The following is a 17,379-nucleotide window of genomic DNA, read 5'->3' on the forward strand; positions in this document are numbered from 1 at the left end:
CCTGTTCTTATTTATTGACAGATTTTTTTTTAATTACAACACAATGAAACAATGGTAAGTACATAAGATGCAATAGTATAAAAAAGCCATTTTAACCCTTCCCTTGGTTAAGACACTTACAGCAGACAAGAACTGCCCCACCCCAAACCCCCCTCCTCAAATGAAAACAAAAATAAATATAAATTAATAAATATAAAACAAATCACTGCACAGCCCTTAACTCTTTGATTGCCATGGCAAGAACCATAACGATTCTAGCATGTGACTTTTTTTTTTGTGGTTAAAGGTTGCCGCAGCAGTCAAAGGGTTATAGTGTTGTAAACATAAGTACTTTGTTGAAAATGTTCAGTTATGTTAATGGTCTACAGCAATGAGATTAATATCATGACCCCTTGACCTTTAATGACGCAATGTTATAAGGAGTTAAAGAGATAATAGCTTGGTGAGCTGTTACATAGCTTAATTAACCCATTTTATTTAACAATGCACGATGAGGCCTTGATTTACTAATAAAGAACAACTTGTGTATAAGAAAACACTGTCCAATGTATTGATCAATAAAATCAATGAAAAAATCAGTCTAAGCACCACAAAATTTTGCCTGATTATATCTGACAGACATAATACACTTTAGCACCATTGAGTCAGCCTTGCATTTGCACACAAACTCTGTGTTTGTCAGTAGAAGCTACCTGAAAGAATAACATATGTCAGTTATAAAAAGATTACTGTATAGAATGCTGTGTGAGCAATAGAATAAAATAAAATAACAATCATGAAAAGAAATTTAGATAGAGAAAGCAAGTAAAAATGCTCCAGTTATTTTGTTGCCAAAACAGAACATAATGAGCAAAACTCTGGCATGGAATGTATATGGAGCTATGCAGCAAAAACAGAATACAGTGAGAAAATGTGCAGCACACTATGAAATCACTACACCTATATTCTGGCTTATTTGTAGGGCTATCTAAAGTCACATGACCAGTTGCTGTGTGTGGTTCAGGGTGCAAAGCTTGAAAAGAGTTTTGGTTTGTCCAAATGTGGATTATGTCATGCCTAAAAACCCATCTAACATATTCTAAGCCTAAGTATTGCACCAAAACCCATGTATGCACATGAAAACTCCATGCATACATCTTATTCTATCTCAGAGGTGGAGTAAAGCAAGCACACAACAATGTGGAAAGGGCCACTAAGTTGTAATATGAACTTCATAACATATTGGAAGAAAATCAGTTTCTACAGCAAGTATAGAGAACAGCTAATGGCAGGAAGAAGTGGTATTTAGATGGAAATCTGAAAAGGCTACTGAGATCAGAACCAACATAAACTCACTAGAACTGAAGCAGCAATTGAGGTACTGCGGATACTAGGGCACAAAGCACAGAGAGTAAGCAGGATGCACGGCATTCAGAAGAAAGAGCAGTTTAAAAAAGAGCTGTGTGAAGCATCAAAACAATGTACCCTAATCAATGTACGCTTGCCAACATACTAGGGAAAACAGCCCCAGAATCATATGCTTTAGCAAATGACAGCACTAACCACAGACCTGGCAAGGAGCAGACCTCCCCCCCACACCACTCAGCAATGGCTACTGTGTGAACAATCACATCTTTCTCACACAACAGACCTACAATGCCCAAACACAAGTGACTCACCCTGAAAGCTGTAAGTTACCACCTCCAGGGTTTTAAACCCTGTGCATGATAGCAGATGTTACAGAGACCTGTGCATAAATGTGCTATGAATAGGTATGAGTTAGTGGAGACTGGAAACAAGATAGTAACACAATGATTAGGAAAGGGTCCCACTATTTAATAATGTTGGCTCAATAAATTATGATACAGTGCTGGTGGATATGTGTGAATGAACTGAGGCGTCAGAAATAAAATACCCCAACACCTCAATAGTATAACTGTAGACTACCTACTCCTAAGAAGAAAAATAATATTAGAAGGAGAGAACTTTAATCACAATATTTGCAGCTGCCAAGTACTGGTAGCATGATAGAAATGATGGGCGTATGTGCAGAACAATGCTAGCATTGTTGAAATGCAGCCTCCTGGACAGCTCAGCTATCACAGTGTGAACACGTGTGGACAATGCACATGGGCTGACACCAAGATAATACACTACTGCTGTAACATGATTCAGGAAAGATGTACAAAACCAGATGTGATAATCTGAGCAAGCAGTTTGTGATGCTTAATGCAGGCTATGCAATACATTTTTATCCACAGTTTAGGAAAGAAGCGATGGGCAATGGTTGAAGGAGACTTTAAAAATCATGCCCGAATACCCAGAAGCTTGACTGTCCATGGGAATATATGGATGCAGCAAATCAACCCCGAGATAAGAAAGATTGAAATACTAAAATTGGATGTGTAAAAAATCTTGATGTTGTTTAGCGGAATTTTAGTGAAAAGTGTGCACAGGATGCCTCAAGTATGTACATGAAATGACTCAAATAATAGTAGCCACCATCACATCAGCAGTAAACACAAAAGGGGTGGATTTCCTTGTGATTGATTGCATCTGTGGGTGTCTATGTTAGAGTGACCAATGAGACATTGACAACAACATTTTAACACCTCCTCCCAGTCCATATAGTTCACTTGTTACTGCTTGCTATTCTAGCTAAAGTGGAGAACATCAGGTGCCACCTTATTCAGTAGGAAACTCACGATGAAGAGAAACAATGGATCAGAGGCTTGCATCAGCATACATGGAGGAACAAGCAATTCATCCAGTAATTATGGCCATGCTTCTACATATCACAGAAACATATCACACACTGTGGCTGCCATGGAGGGAAAGAAGTGTTTCTTCTCTTCCATCATAGCATCTGAGAAGTCTTATCCAGTGGAGCTCTTCACATGGCAGAAAACTCAGTGAATCTAGGATGCCATCATCTGAAAACAAAGTTGAATACTTTTCACTGTGACAAATTGGATTGGATTCAGACTGGTTTTACCATATCCATGAGGAAAGATGAACAGTATGTTATCTCCGGTAGGTTTTCAATTGGTTTTACTGATTGAGAGGGCAGGGTTCCAGGGCCACTAAGACAAGCCATCACTAGGCCCTTGCACAAGTAAACTTTGACACTGATTATCTCTCTATCACATTTTATCTAGCCTATTCTTTTTGGAGTAAGGTTACTGAGACTGGTTGAAGGCCATTCTGGCTGTGTCTAGAATCCTAGGTCTCCTCTATTCCAGTGAAACTGTTTTCAGGTTTGGGTATAGAGACTGACCTGTACTCATTTGTTGTTGGTATCGCCTCCTAGAGATGAACAGTGGTCAGGTGTCTATGCGTATACTGCTATATCTCAGTAACCTTTAATCAGAAGGCCTGGTTGACTCAACTGTGGTCACTGGCAGTGGTGGAAAGGACTCCTCATGAATAATTTTAATTATTTCCTTTATGAGAGATGTAAGTGGGTGGTGCTGGGTAACAGTATTTGTCCTCACTGTGAGCCAAGGATACCTCTGTCAAAGCAACATATACAAAGAAGGTGAGAGCCCATATATCTTGTACAATTTGAAGAAGGACCACAGACACAGATATAATGCAATGTGATGGTTTTCATCCTTGTATATTAAAACAGAAATACTGAGTTACATTACCGGCTCAGATGTATAAATGGTGAATTGAGAGGAGACAGCCTCACGGCATTGGAACTGTGCATTAAAGATGGTAGTAAATGGGTGCTAGAAACTTAGTTAATAGACGATGTTTTATCAAATGTATTATATAGAGGAAAAGTGAATTAAATGATGTATAATTGATTGACACCATTACAGGCTTGTTGAGTACTGGATTCCTTTCCTAACTGAACATGCATGCTCAACATGAGGATGATGGTTGCATGGGTATAACATCATATCAATCTGATATTTCAGATCACCGTGGATATTGACAAACAATGAACTCTGATAGGACATGGCCACGTAGGGTTATTCTAGGGGTTTCATTTAGCTTTTGGCACATGGCCATGTCATAATTTGGTAGCAATTGTTTACCTGCATACAGTAGTTAGCTGGCAGGTATGTTGACAAAAAACAGAATTTATATCACACATAGCAGTGAAGAGCAGAGTTTGACAAGATCAGTTAAAACGGCATATGATCATGGCAACACAGCAGCACTACTAGCTGTTGGCAATACCTACTGAATGTATCTCATCAAGAGATTCTTCCTCTGAATGCATTTATCCATGTATACCTCCAGACATCTGACAAAAAGAGAATCAAACCTATTGGTGCCAATATGTGGTCGAGAAGAGCATCCACTGTTCTTATGCCAGTATCTAATAAGAGCACATATGTTGGGCATAACAGTTTGCATTCAGATTCACCGCATGCATAAAGTTGGGATTGTGTAGTTATTAATCGGGATATGCAGTCCTATAATACTGCTTGCTAGTATATGCCCAAATATCATGTAATGGTGCACACTGGAAAACTCAGAGCACTATCAGCAATTACTTTATATTGCTGACTAGTCTACTACAGCTCATACCTGAGCGTAGTAATGGCAGTGGTGGATTCATAATTTGTTCATATAACACAGTGATTAGTTTGTCATGCACATATGTATGTTTTTAGGGTGACTGTCAGTTCATCACATGCATACTAACTCATGGTTTATGGGAGTGCAGGCAAATATGTCTCATAAGGACAAGAGCTGCATTATGCGAGCACACTGGAATGATAATGCAAACAGAAAATTGTTATTTTATGACATCACACCCCAGTGCTTGCAAGTGCTTAACCATTAAGGGAATGGTACTAATTTGCAGGTACAGAAGCTCCCTGACTTACACAAGCATTCCATTCTGTAACGCCTTGGCTAAGTTGAATTTTGCGTAAGTCGGGGATGTATCTCTGACAATTACGCAAATAAATAAATAAATAAATAAATAAAATTACGGAATTTACGGAACCTTTTCCGTAAGTGCGGATTTCCGTAAGTCAGGTTTGTGTAACCCAGGGAGCGTCTGTATACATTATGTTTTGCCTGCTGAGTGAAAGATGAAGTGCTTCACCCAAGTCACTGGTAAATGTGGGTTTATGCTGGTGAGGGCCAATGACCAGTTGTGTATAGAGTTATGTGACTATCTGACCTCAGCATCATGTTGAAACAAAAGGGAACCATAACTGACAACAACTGTATTGTGTAAACCATGTGTGAGGAAGGATGTTGATGTACATACCATCTGGGGCATGTCATGGATTCAACATGATCACTCTCTCTGTACTAGTATCACATGATGAAATATGGCAACTGTAACAGCAAGAGGTGACTAGGTGACTAAGACTGTGAATTCAGGTTTGTCCCTGAAAATGGGAAAAAACAGAGACTGGCTGGTGTGTGACCATGTGCCACTGCTGGTGATTGAATGGGGCAGCAATTATGAAGGAGGTGGTATGTGAGTTGATGGGGACATGTGGTTCAATGGGTTCAGGGTCATTGTTGACTAATCAGGGCTTCACAGTTAATATGGATCACTCACCATGATAGTAGTTTGTGAATGCTGTCATTCTGCATAGGTTTATGAGTTCATGCTGCCTGACTGCAAGGCTGATGTGTATCATTTATAATGGCTACACTGTGTAACACCTATCATTTATGGGTTTTTGCTGTGATGGCAATTCATAGTATAGTGCATAGATAGAGAAGTGTGGATAGCTCTCTCTTTAGGATGTCATCCTTGTTTCTTTAGCTATCACTTGCACAGGTTTCATTATTCTGTAGCATTCCCTTGATTGTTGACACATTACAGCAGTGTACAGTGTGGTGTCTACACACTGTACATGTCATATACCATGGGATGAGATATCTAGTATGCATAGCCTCTGTGAATGCAAACAAACACTGATGAAATGAAGACAACTGGTGGCTGATATGCTACAGCTGATCTACATTAGGAAAACAAGAATTTTATACCATGTATCCGTGGTTAGCATAGTGTTAACCAATACTTTGGAACAATGTTCTAAGGTAGTGACAACATTTACTTCCAATGATCATGTGTTAATTTTACTCAAACATCTGGAATCCTAATTATTAGTGAGCTATTCCTTCTACACATTCATCTATAAAATAACATTGTACCACAGGGAATCTACATTATGTGACACTAGATGATCCCAGGCTCAGCTGTTGCATGGGGTCAGCCATTGCAGTCCATGATGGTGATAAGCTGATTGGGACTGTTATATGAGCTCAGTTTCTTTGTGCCAGCTGGTAGGCAAAGTACAAGAGTGGATTAGAGAAATAGGAACATGATTATGTCCTGCCACGGTATTTTGTCATGAGAACATTGAGGGATACTGTGATGACTTTCATGGGCATATAGAAATTGTTACTTTTATGTAATATGATGTGCTTTGGCTGTGTTTTTGCCCCTGACATGGCTCCATGTAATCAGCCTCACCTCAAAATAACATAACCACTATTTTGACCCCACAATCAGTGTGCTATGAATACATAGAGTGTGTTGAGTGTTACAACAGAGAAGTGTCAGTCATGCTTTTATCACTACACTAGCTTTGTCCTATCAGTTCTTTAGTACACACAGAGGGACTATTTGCTTTACAGCACGGTTCAACACCCAACTAGACAGGTGGCCATTTGCACCTTCCACTGATGAAGATGCCATTCTATGGTGACTGTGATTCTGAAATCATTCATTCAAGAGGCTGGAAGCACAGCAGCTAAAAGGCAGCCAGGGACACAAGCACAGATAAAAGGCAGATACTAATCCCAGCGTTGGCTCCTTCCCCTCTCCTACTGCCTGCCTGACTGAGGCGGTTCTGGCTATGCATAGCTTCCTCCACCTCCGGAGCCGCTGCCAAACTAGCAGATAGGCCAAGCCCGAGTTTGCATGGGATATAGGACTCACAACAAAACAAGAACCCTGGAAGCTGTTTCCTTCTGCTTCAGTCTGTTCCTGTTGTCATGGTTCCAACTTGTGCTGCTATGTGTGTGATAGTTTGGGTCCCTACTTGCTTTAATGCATAATGGATGGAACATGCACTGTTTGATCTTCACCATTTGATTACGTTTCTTTTCAAGCCATGCCCCCACCAATAATACAAATGTGAAAAGCTAGAATGAAAGTGTAATGTTCCACTGCTTATAGGCACAACTACTTTTCTGCTCTATGCACTTTTTCCTACCAACAAGTCAGAATTTGATTCCATATATTTAACTAAATACCAAAAGCTGCATTTATCTAACATCAGGACTGCATCATAAGCTAACAAAAGCCAGGGAATTCAGAGTTAAGTCTTACACTCTATTCTTAACCCACAATATTATAAAGTCAGGAGTTTTGGGATGGGTGGGTGGTGGAGGGGAACCACACACACACTGTTGTGGGGCAAGGGAAGCCTGGTCCTCCATTTTGAAATTTCTTGGCTTTCATCAGTGTTTCACAATCTTAACCTTTTTTTTAACCTACTCCCCAACTCAACTCCAAAAAAAGAAAAGAAAAAGAAAAATTGTTTATATGATGTTACAATATGTGTATTCTATTTATTCAGGGAATTTGACAGGGCTAATTTGAAGCCATCTGAGTCTTTCCATTTCAACCTATCAAGTAAATATACAAATACATATTCTGCTAAATTTATTTTCTGATAAAATTTAATTTAAGTGTTTTTCTGTCTATAGGAAATAGCTTTTTGTTATTCTTGACTTACACAAAACCTATATAATCAGTTTGCCATACTGTAATAGACTGATGAAATCCATATTTAGTATTGTATATATTCACAGTGTAGATTGCGACAATACTAATATGGCTATGTTTATTAAAAACATTAGGAAAAAAGTTACTGCACATGAGCAGAAACCTAACGTTCAAAACTCAGTTCATCTGTTTTATTCTATTCTTTGTTGACACTAACAATTATTAGACTGTACTGTGGAATAACTGTTTATCAAATTTCATTTTCTTAATCATAAGGTGTTTTTGATTTATATGAGTTCAAAACTAAACCTGGGGAAATAGCTCATTTATTTTGAACTCCTATAATTTAAAAGCAACCAAATATACATTTTTGAAATTAGACTGAACATAAACTTCTCCTAGATCTTTCAGCTTGAAGCAAATTTTAATGGCTGTGTTATAACCTATTGAAAATAGAAATTTATAATAATAGAAATGCTGACACAATCTTAACCTGCACGGCATAAACATGCCATACAACACTCTTTTTATTCTTCCTCTCTCTGTATATAATATATATGTGTACTTTTACCTAAAAGAAAATAGATTAAGAATCAAGTTATTATGCATTCATGTATCTATGATGTACCATATATCAAGCACTAGATTATCACACTTATCTTCCAGCATAATTACTGTAAGTTAAATTCTCCAAATACAAACATTTTTTTGTTACCTTATCAATGAACAACAGTCAGCATGCTGAGCACTTCATTATTCTCTGGGAAACAGTTGCACAAAAAGTCAAAGCTGCCATGAGAGAGACTTTGAAAGTGAAGTGAAATAGTTAAGTAAGAAAACAGATGAGATGCTGTTCTGTTTTAGGGATAATATCAAATTGTCTGGTTCTCTTGTTGCAGTGGAAAATCAACTGCAGGTTAAATAATTTTGTCAGTGGTTTCCACCAACTATCCAAGGGACAAATTCAGAACAAAAACATGAGTCCTTTTGTTCTATCTGTAGCAGAACATAATTTACAGTTGTTTGTGGACAACAAAAGTCACCCAGTGGATTAAAAAAAATGACAGACAGGCATAGTATTTTGAATTCCCTAAATGAGTGCATGTGTAGTAAATATTATCCTATGCTTTGTAGTTGTGAATGCACTCTTTACATTTTCAGCAACAGCTGAAATGAATCTACTGAAGAAATGCTATGGGCTGATACTGGTGCACTTATAACATACAGCATACAGTACCTCTACAAAATATCGCCAAAATGCCATCTGCATTGCATATTTGCTGTAAAACTATACCTTTTTTTCTAACTGTTCTTTTTTGTTAGCCGTACGTATATATATTTCTGTTTATGCTCTAAGAAATAACAGTTTGCGATGCTTTATAGCATGCCACACATGATCATAAAATAAGTCTTCAAATCAAAATCAAATCATGTAATTGAACAAAAAAGCATACTAATTTTTCATGCTAGGCTCAATACAAATATAAATTCAAGGCAGTCAAGCTATCCATTACCAAAATAATCATAATAATAATAATAATAATAATATATTTATATGTATATATATACCTACACTCTCTAAAAAATGATCCAGTAATGTATATTAGGAAATCAGTAAGAAATCTGTTGAATCTAGTATAAAAATCTTGTTTTATGTAAAAGCCAATGCTGGCTGTTTCAAGTATTTAAGTACTTTTCTTATAACTTTGTCACTAATGACTAATTATTTGTAGAAATTACTAATTTTATACTGAAAATTGTATTCAAGTTAAATAAAAATTCTACTGTAGTTCATTTTTAGAGTGTGCATGTATATATAGCAAAATGCCCATCTACAGATCTACCATAAATATTTTTGTTGCTGTCACTTCTTTCCTAAGAAAACACTTCAATGCTTTTCTGTAATCTTGGATAATGAATATCAGGCCATTTAAAAACAAAAACTAATCCAAACTGATTAGCAACACCAGATTATCTTCAGTTTGTGCCAGTTTGCAAGTTAAAGGTCAAAGAGCGAAGACATAGGACAGTGCAATTTAAGGAAATTCAGACAGTGAAGCTTATCACAGAAGACAATGTTTAACTTGGTAATGACAGTCAACAGATCAATAATCAAGTTCAAGGCAAGCTGTTCATTATTTCAAAAGCAACTCCCCTCCAATCCTGGCTTTCATACAAAGCCAGGTGTCCGACTCCTGGGGTGCATTCATTCTGACCATCTCGAATAAGTTCACAGCCAATGACTGTAAAGCCTATCACTGCAAGAAGCAGCTCCTAAAAATCAATAAAGAGGTCTGTCAGTTGCTGACTTTTCTCTAGGAAAAAAATATTGATACAAACCTGCTCTGCAGGTCACATGAAAATGACAATACTGCTGTTAGCACAAATTACACACAATGACAAAATGCTTTGGTGGTCCCTTGGCTCTGTCAGTGATTTAATGTACAGCTAAATGCCAGAGATCTGACTAACCCTTTGAGAACTATGTTAAACATGCAATAGGTAATTCACCCGATATTCATGCAACATCAGAGTCATCATTTTAACTTTCCTTTCAAACTGTAACACTATCTTCATGTATTCATGTATCAAGGCAAATTGAATTATCATGCAACACAGTTTAAGAGAGATTCAATATGTCTAAGATAAAAGGCTAAGCTGTAAAACTATAGCCAGTTCAAAAAATCCTGTGTGAGTGCTAGAAATTATTAAAATAAGTATTTGTTTTACCAGAAAGTAGCTGGCAATATATTTTTGTTTCTGTTCGTTTGTTATAAATGCTTTTTATCAATAATGCAAGTAATTGAAAGCCCTTACTTACACTTTCAAGATACCTGTTTTAAAAACCTGAATTTCATTAACCTGTATTTCCACATACCGCTTCTGCAGTCCAATACTTCCATAGCAACCAAGATTAGCATCCTTCAGACTCTAAAAACTAATCCTATAGTTCTCAAAGGGTTACACCAATGTAATGCTAGTGTCAATTTTCTCTACAACATGACTGTCACTTTAGTTCAATGCAATCCACTTCAGAGACATGCTGTTTTTCGCTATGCTTTGGAATGAGTGTTCCTGACAGACCTATGAAAGGCCTGGGGGCAGTTGGCCTGGTACAGCTTGGGAAAAAATGATGCAGGAAAATCAACAAAAGAAAGAAACAATAAAAAAGGTTCTGTTTGAAATATAGTAATGAATATAAATGTATTAAAACATTGAGGACGTAGCTCAGAATAGCTGTATAAAACACAAAATGAATGTATCATTAAGGCTGTTACTATATTGCAGATATTTTGGCCCCTTGTTTGTTGGAAAATGGCTGTCCGAACAGTCTGAAGTCCTGCGTGTCATCCAGGTCTCCCACTTGACAAAAATCATGTGTAGGAGTATACAACTATATCCACAGCAGACAGAAAGCAATCCTCTTTGGAGACAAAGCTGTTTGGGTCTTCACACTTTCCTGAAAGTTCAATTGTGGGTTGTTGTGTTGTTTTTAATTAAAAAAAAAAGTTTACTTTCAGCAAAATTATTTTCAAAGGGGAACAGGCTTTAGGAGAAAAACAGTAGAAACATTGTATTTTTCTTTTCTTTTTTCCTCTTCATTAGTTAATCCTGATAGTTTATTGGGTATTGAGCGTGCAGAGGAAAGGCCTGGAACCGAATGACAAAGAAAGACAAAGGACTGAAGAAACGGCAGATACTGTCTATCATGGAAGCTTCCCAGTAGAGTGAATCCCCACTCATGTGCAGGACAGGCAACCCCCTGGGTTTTAAAGATCAGCTCTGATTCAGGCTGACAGATGCCTGCTCCTAGCTAGGAAACCGCACAACAGCTCTTACGTTGAATCTTAAGTTACCACAAACTCCTGGGAGACAAAGAAAAAAACCCTACATCACACCCACTCTTGCATAGAGCGTTTGCAGTACAGTATGTGACGGGGTGTTCCTTTCCTCTTGAACTGGAACACAGTGTAAACCAAGACAAGGAGGCACAAGGCCAGGATGCAGGGAATGACAATGGCTATGGCTTTCACAGTGCTGGCTGTGTTGTCCAGTTTGATGACAATGTCCACGTCATCTTGAGGGCTGTGTCGGTCTTTGTCCCGGTCTGTTGGTCCATCACAACCCATAAAATCCTTGAGGATGGATCTAGGATATCCAGGTTCCACCCTGAGCATCTGGTTATTGAATTTCCAATACTCCTTTCCTTTGTAGAAATATGTGAAGCCTGGGAAACAAAAGTGCAATTATTCATCGTCATGTTGACAATCTGCTTATAAAGACTGACGTTAAACAGCCTTCAATATTCACCAAATGACACTGAGTTATTTTCTGAGCACCGGAATCTATAAAGTTAAAGTAATATGGATTATTCAGGTGCAGATCAGGATAGGAAGCTTTCAGATCTTCTTGGCGATAGGTATATGGCTCCTAAGAAAGCTTTTGTCCAAACTAGCATCCAAGGCAGAACTTCACTTCCTTCTTGTCTTTAAAAAACCTTAAACCTCAAGTTTCCTATTTGAATAAACTCGGATCTAGTCTAATTCTAATAATATGACTATGAAGAAATGCTAGAGGAAAACAATTGATGAATTTAGGGGCCTAATGATTCATCCATTAATTGAACACTTGACCACAATTAGAATTATACCGCACTGCCAGGGCTGAGTCCCAATAGTTCAAGGAGTCAGAGTCCCTCTCAGGATGGGAGATCAGTTTAAATGAATTCCAACTCTGTGCTAGACCAGGCTGAAATAAGAACTGACTCTCTTCAATGTCATTTTAGCCTGCTGCTATACTTCAGATGGAGGAAACACTATATGAATGAACAGCAGCTTTACCAAGAGAGAACAGGTGTACCCACCTTCACATTTTCTGCAGGGAACTGGTATTTGATCATTCAGATGCAATTGAATATAAATTACAAAATATGTCTACATAAAGAAATCTTAATATCCTGCCAAAAACCTAAATTATGTTACTATCCCAGCTGAAAAATGGCATTGATCTGGCATGAAACAAACCACAATGGGTGCGCACTCCCTCCTATTGTTTATGACCTGAATGCATACAGCTGGAGGTTTCCTGAGCTTTACTTGATAAGCCTCATGTTCTTTCCTACAGTGCTAAAGGCTAGTAGGAGCAAGAAGGCAGATTGGGTATCACTTGTCATACTAATAATGGCATACTAAGAATGCTTGCTAGAAAGATTAGTGGACTAGATATTAGAGAGAATATTAATAATCTCTTACTCAAACAAAAGTCAGGCATTTTCAGTTGTGCAGAAGAAGACATTTACTATATTTCTTTTCCAATTCAGAACTACACAAAAAAACATTTGTCCCCCCACACCTGCACATTTATCAATGTGAGGAATTAAAAAAAAATCTTTTTGCAGTCACTATTTATTTAATTCTAATTATTCTGCAGACAGTTGAGTAGGTATTATTTTACATTGCAGATGGTTCCCTTCAGTTTTATTGTCTAAGACTCTGTGTGTATCTGTATCTCCATATCTATAGCTCTAGCTAGAAAGCAGGGCCAGCTCCAGGCACCAGCATGAGAAAGCATGTGCCTGGGGCGGCACATTGTAAGGGGCGGCATTCCGGCCAATCTTGGGGCGGCACATTCCGGCTGCCCTGCCGTGGTTCTTTTTGCTTTGGCAGCCCCCCTCGGCCCCGGCCGGCTTCCCGCGCTCCACTAGTCCCTGCCCAGCCCTGCAGGGGCATGGACCCTGGTTCGGGAGGCAGGAACTAGAAATCCCCGCTGCTCACTGTGCTGCCGGGCTCCCCAGGACGCGGCACTCCCTGCCGCCTGCACCGGCCTCTGCTCCCGTACTGCTCTGAGCCCAGCCGAGCCACCTTTAAAGAAGCAGCTGAGCCAGCACCTCCTGCAGCCCCCAGGGGCTCCGCCTGCCCGGCCGGGAGAGGCACTCCAAGGCCAGAGGGTGGGAGCCCCTCTCGCCCAACTGCGAATGGGCTGCAGTGCTTGGCTGCCCACGGGCGGAGGGAGCGGGCGGACGCCGCTCTTCACCCCCCTGAGAGCCGCCTTGGCCGCCCTCCACGCGCTCCCTGCAGCTGCCGTTTTTTTGTTTTGTTTTTTTTGTTTCGGCAGTCGGGCCGCCCTTTTCTTTTTTTTTGCTTGGGGCGGCAAAAAAGCTAGAGCCGGCCCTGCTAGAAAGGTATATGTTTGGCTGAATAAAAAGAAAAATAGTGAGCTATATCAAAACTACTGTTAAGTTATTTGGTCACAAAATACCTTCCATTCCATTGGATCACAGCATAAAACATCACTATTGTTATTACTGTGCCACCAAATTTGAGTTGCAAAAGGTTTGTTCATTTATTCATGAACAAATGGAAAATTAGAGTAGCCATAGTTTACAACAGGGAACCACATTTATATTTTCCATAAAATAATGTGTTTTTTGAAAAGCACTGCACATGTTGACTCTTAGTAAGACTTCAGCTTTGGCAAAGGTAAATGATGCTGATATTAACAAACTTTATAGACTTGCATGATCAAATGAGGGAATAAAATCATAGGGATTCAGGAATTACCATGCTGTGTCACACCCTAGGTGCATCCAATCTAGCATCCTGTCTCTGGCAGTGCCCAGAATCAGATGGTTCAGAAGAAAGAATGAGAACCCTGCAGTATGCACCTATCCACAGTCTGCCCCCCACACTCCCAGAAACACCTGACTTTCGGTCTCATCCTGATCTCTAATGGAGAATGGCTTAAGCCCTGATGCATGAGCTTTAATATCTCTCCCAGAAAATTCTGGTGACAAGTTTATACCACCTACTAGTCTGCAAAGACAGACAAAGCTATAGGCACTTGGCAAAGTTATTATTCAAAGAGGCTACAGAATTTAAACAGAAAAATAAAGATTTACCACTCAGAAAACCAATTGACTTCAGTCCTCATGGCCCTGGCATTAATTGCTTGAACCTATCCAGCTCCCACTCCTTCCCATCCCTCTGAATCTCCCTTCTCTCCAGCTACTGCCTGGCTCCTCACCCACGCATCAGGGATCTCTGGGGGAGAGGGTGCTGTGTTGCACAGGAGGCAGAAGGAGCTGCAACTGTATGTACTCTGGGGTTGAGCAGTTCTTGTGAATGCAGGCCACGTGGGAATAGAGAAGAAAAGTTTGCTGCTCCTGCCTGGTAAGGGTTCCTGCTGCTGCACTAGAAGACAAGACCACAGTGCAGAAGCAGCAGGGAAAGCTTCACAGGCATCACACATGGCTTACTGAGCTTCTAGATCATCGAATGAGTCAGAAAGCATTCAAAGTGCTGAGCTGGCAACAGCAGAGGGTCTGGGATTGCCAGCTTTTACACACCCCTCCTTCGTGCGATTCTACTCAGATTACTATTGTTGTTTTGTATAATTTTCTGGAGGATGGATTTAGCTCCACTCATCTGCCATCTCTAGCAAACCCAACTCAGTTTTTAATAGGAAACTAAAAGGATGAGGATAAAAAAAGATATATTCTTTCAGATGATATGGGTTAACTGGCAGAAATTCTTCCTAAGTTTTTTCCCTAAAGCAATCTGGTAAAATTTCATGTCAAATCTTTATCTAAGCAGTGGAAGGAAAATGGTTTGGGGCAAAATGTAATCAGAATTCTTTTAAACTATGCTGTTTTTTTTCTTTTGTATCTTCTCTAGTTTCATTGTCTCCATGTGCAATCGCCAATGTAATCATGCTCTTTAAAGAAAGACCTGTTATCCTGTTTTCAGGGACTTTCCTCCGGAGCTCCTCTAAGGCTCTCCAAGAGTCCTGAGCATCTCTTATTTTCCCTCTTTTTCCTACCTCTCCCTGAAGAACTGATGTCATGTTTCATTGCTCTTCTGGCAATTGCATGCCAGTGGAAAGTCCATCAGTGCTATTCTTGAGTTGGGCACAGGGTTTGACGCAGGGTGACTCAAAGAGCTCCCACTGCTCCAGGGATAAGCGCTTTGTCTCTGCAGCACTTTCAGACCATGTCTGCCTGGGTGTGAGGGGAAGACAACTTTCATTGCTAATAGGAGATACGTGTATAATCCACTGAGCACAGCACTGGCACTTTACATGTGATGGTGAGTCTACTCTATCCAGAAAAATAATATGATTATAGTTTCATGAAGTAAGCAAATATTAAAAAGCATGTCTAAATTATCATTTGTTTAAGGGAGCAAAGACTAAATCCATTATGTATATGTGTGCATAGATATTTATACATAAATATGTATACACACAGAGAGCTAGCTATTGAGTGTGATATATGCAGACTGTCAGCCTGCCTGACCTACTTTCCTGTTTAAAAAAAAAAAAAAATCTAGCCAAATGCCAGAATCAGGAGAGAGTTTCTGTTGATGGATGAAACAGAGACAAAGCAAGGAAGTGATTTAGCATATTTCCACAGCAAATTAGTTCATCTAGTTATAGGAAGAAATGAAGACTCTGAAATGAACTACACTAGGAAAGCAAGCTTTATATTTAATCTACTAAAGGGAAATGAAAATAAGATAGCAAGAAATATGTGCACTGTCTGAAAAAACAAAAAACAAAAAAACCGCAACCTTCCATCACTAATAAATTAATCATACATGTAGTAATACTTGAATACTTGCAGCAATGAAAAGTGACTGCAAGTGCATATTTTTGTTTACAGCAAGGACATCTAACTTCATGCAGCTGAGGGCTGTGCTGGCAAATTGCCGTTAGCCTGAGGGCAGCACTTAATTTGCATAAAATGGAGCAGATTTCAGCTGCTCTCATTCATATGGAGGTGTGGCCAGTTGGAAACTATGGGTTGCAGCATGAGATATTCCATCTTGGTGCAAGTAATAGCATGGCATGCTGAATTTCAAAGTCTTTGTGAGTTGCAGCTCTGCTTTATACATTTATGCCATCTTTGATTTACAGATTCTTCAGGATACTTCTATTCATATACTGAAAGAGCCTGGTTCTGGACTACAGTGCAGCACAATGAATCTAAAAGCTTTTATCCTAATGAACTATTAACAACATGGAGATTCAAACAGATACATTTGGGTAGGAAACTTCTTTTATGAAGTACTAAAATCCTTCAAAACCAAAACAAATAACCCAAACTCAAACGAAAGCTCATTATATAAAAATTAAGAATCTTTTCTCTCCCTCATTGTGATTTTAAATAGATGAATCAAACAATTATATGTAACAATTTAAGAAGAGAGTGAGTTCCACAGCATGAAACACCCCCTGTTTGCAAAATAATAAGAGGTCAGCCATCCCACCAACCTAATTAGCCAACCATTTCTACACATCTCTACATCATGATAACAGATGTTAGGAAATGACTAAGCTAGGAAAGTGCTTGCATACCATTTTCTTTGTGGACAAAGGCTCCCTGAGGAGATTCTGGGATACCTTTCCAGATTGTGATTGGTTTTGGATAACCAGGGTCCATGGACCTCATTTCTTCACTGTATCTCCAGTACCTAAATAAAAAATAAAAAAATAAAAATAGATCACCAAATATGCATTTATAAAGATAGCTGATATGCTAATTGCATGCTGTTTTCTTTCTAACAAAGTGCTGCATTTAACAACTGAAACTGGGGCAACCAGAGCTCTCCTGTTTAGCAATACTACCAGGTAACAAAGAAATTTAATCCTGCTTGCTGATTGGATAGCTGTTTCAAGGA

At 39.0% G+C, this 17,379-nt stretch overlaps 1 protein-coding gene across 3 annotated transcripts in view; it reads right to left on the reverse strand.

The window, feature by feature from the left end:
• Positions 1-266: 266 nt before the first annotated feature.
• The window catches only part of MMP16 (matrix metallopeptidase 16), a 252,256-nt gene continuing 235,143 nt past the window's right edge, over positions 267-17,379 (reverse strand). For all 3 annotated transcript variants that reach the window (XM_034763231.1, XM_034763230.1, XM_034763232.1), the window contains 2 exons: positions 17,057-17,172; positions 267-11,930 (listed from right to left, as the gene is read on the reverse strand). In XM_034763231.1, the coding sequence (XP_034619122.1) occupies positions 11,596-11,930; positions 17,057-17,172 (451 nt within the window). In that variant the 3' untranslated portion in view covers positions 267-11,595. The remainder of the gene's footprint in view (positions 11,931-17,056; positions 17,173-17,379) is intronic.

This window comes from Trachemys scripta, chromosome 2, assembly GCF_013100865.1.
Source record: "Trachemys scripta elegans isolate TJP31775 chromosome 2, CAS_Tse_1.0, whole genome shotgun sequence".
In the NCBI taxonomy this organism is placed as follows: domain Eukaryota; kingdom Metazoa; phylum Chordata; order Testudines; family Emydidae; genus Trachemys; species Trachemys scripta.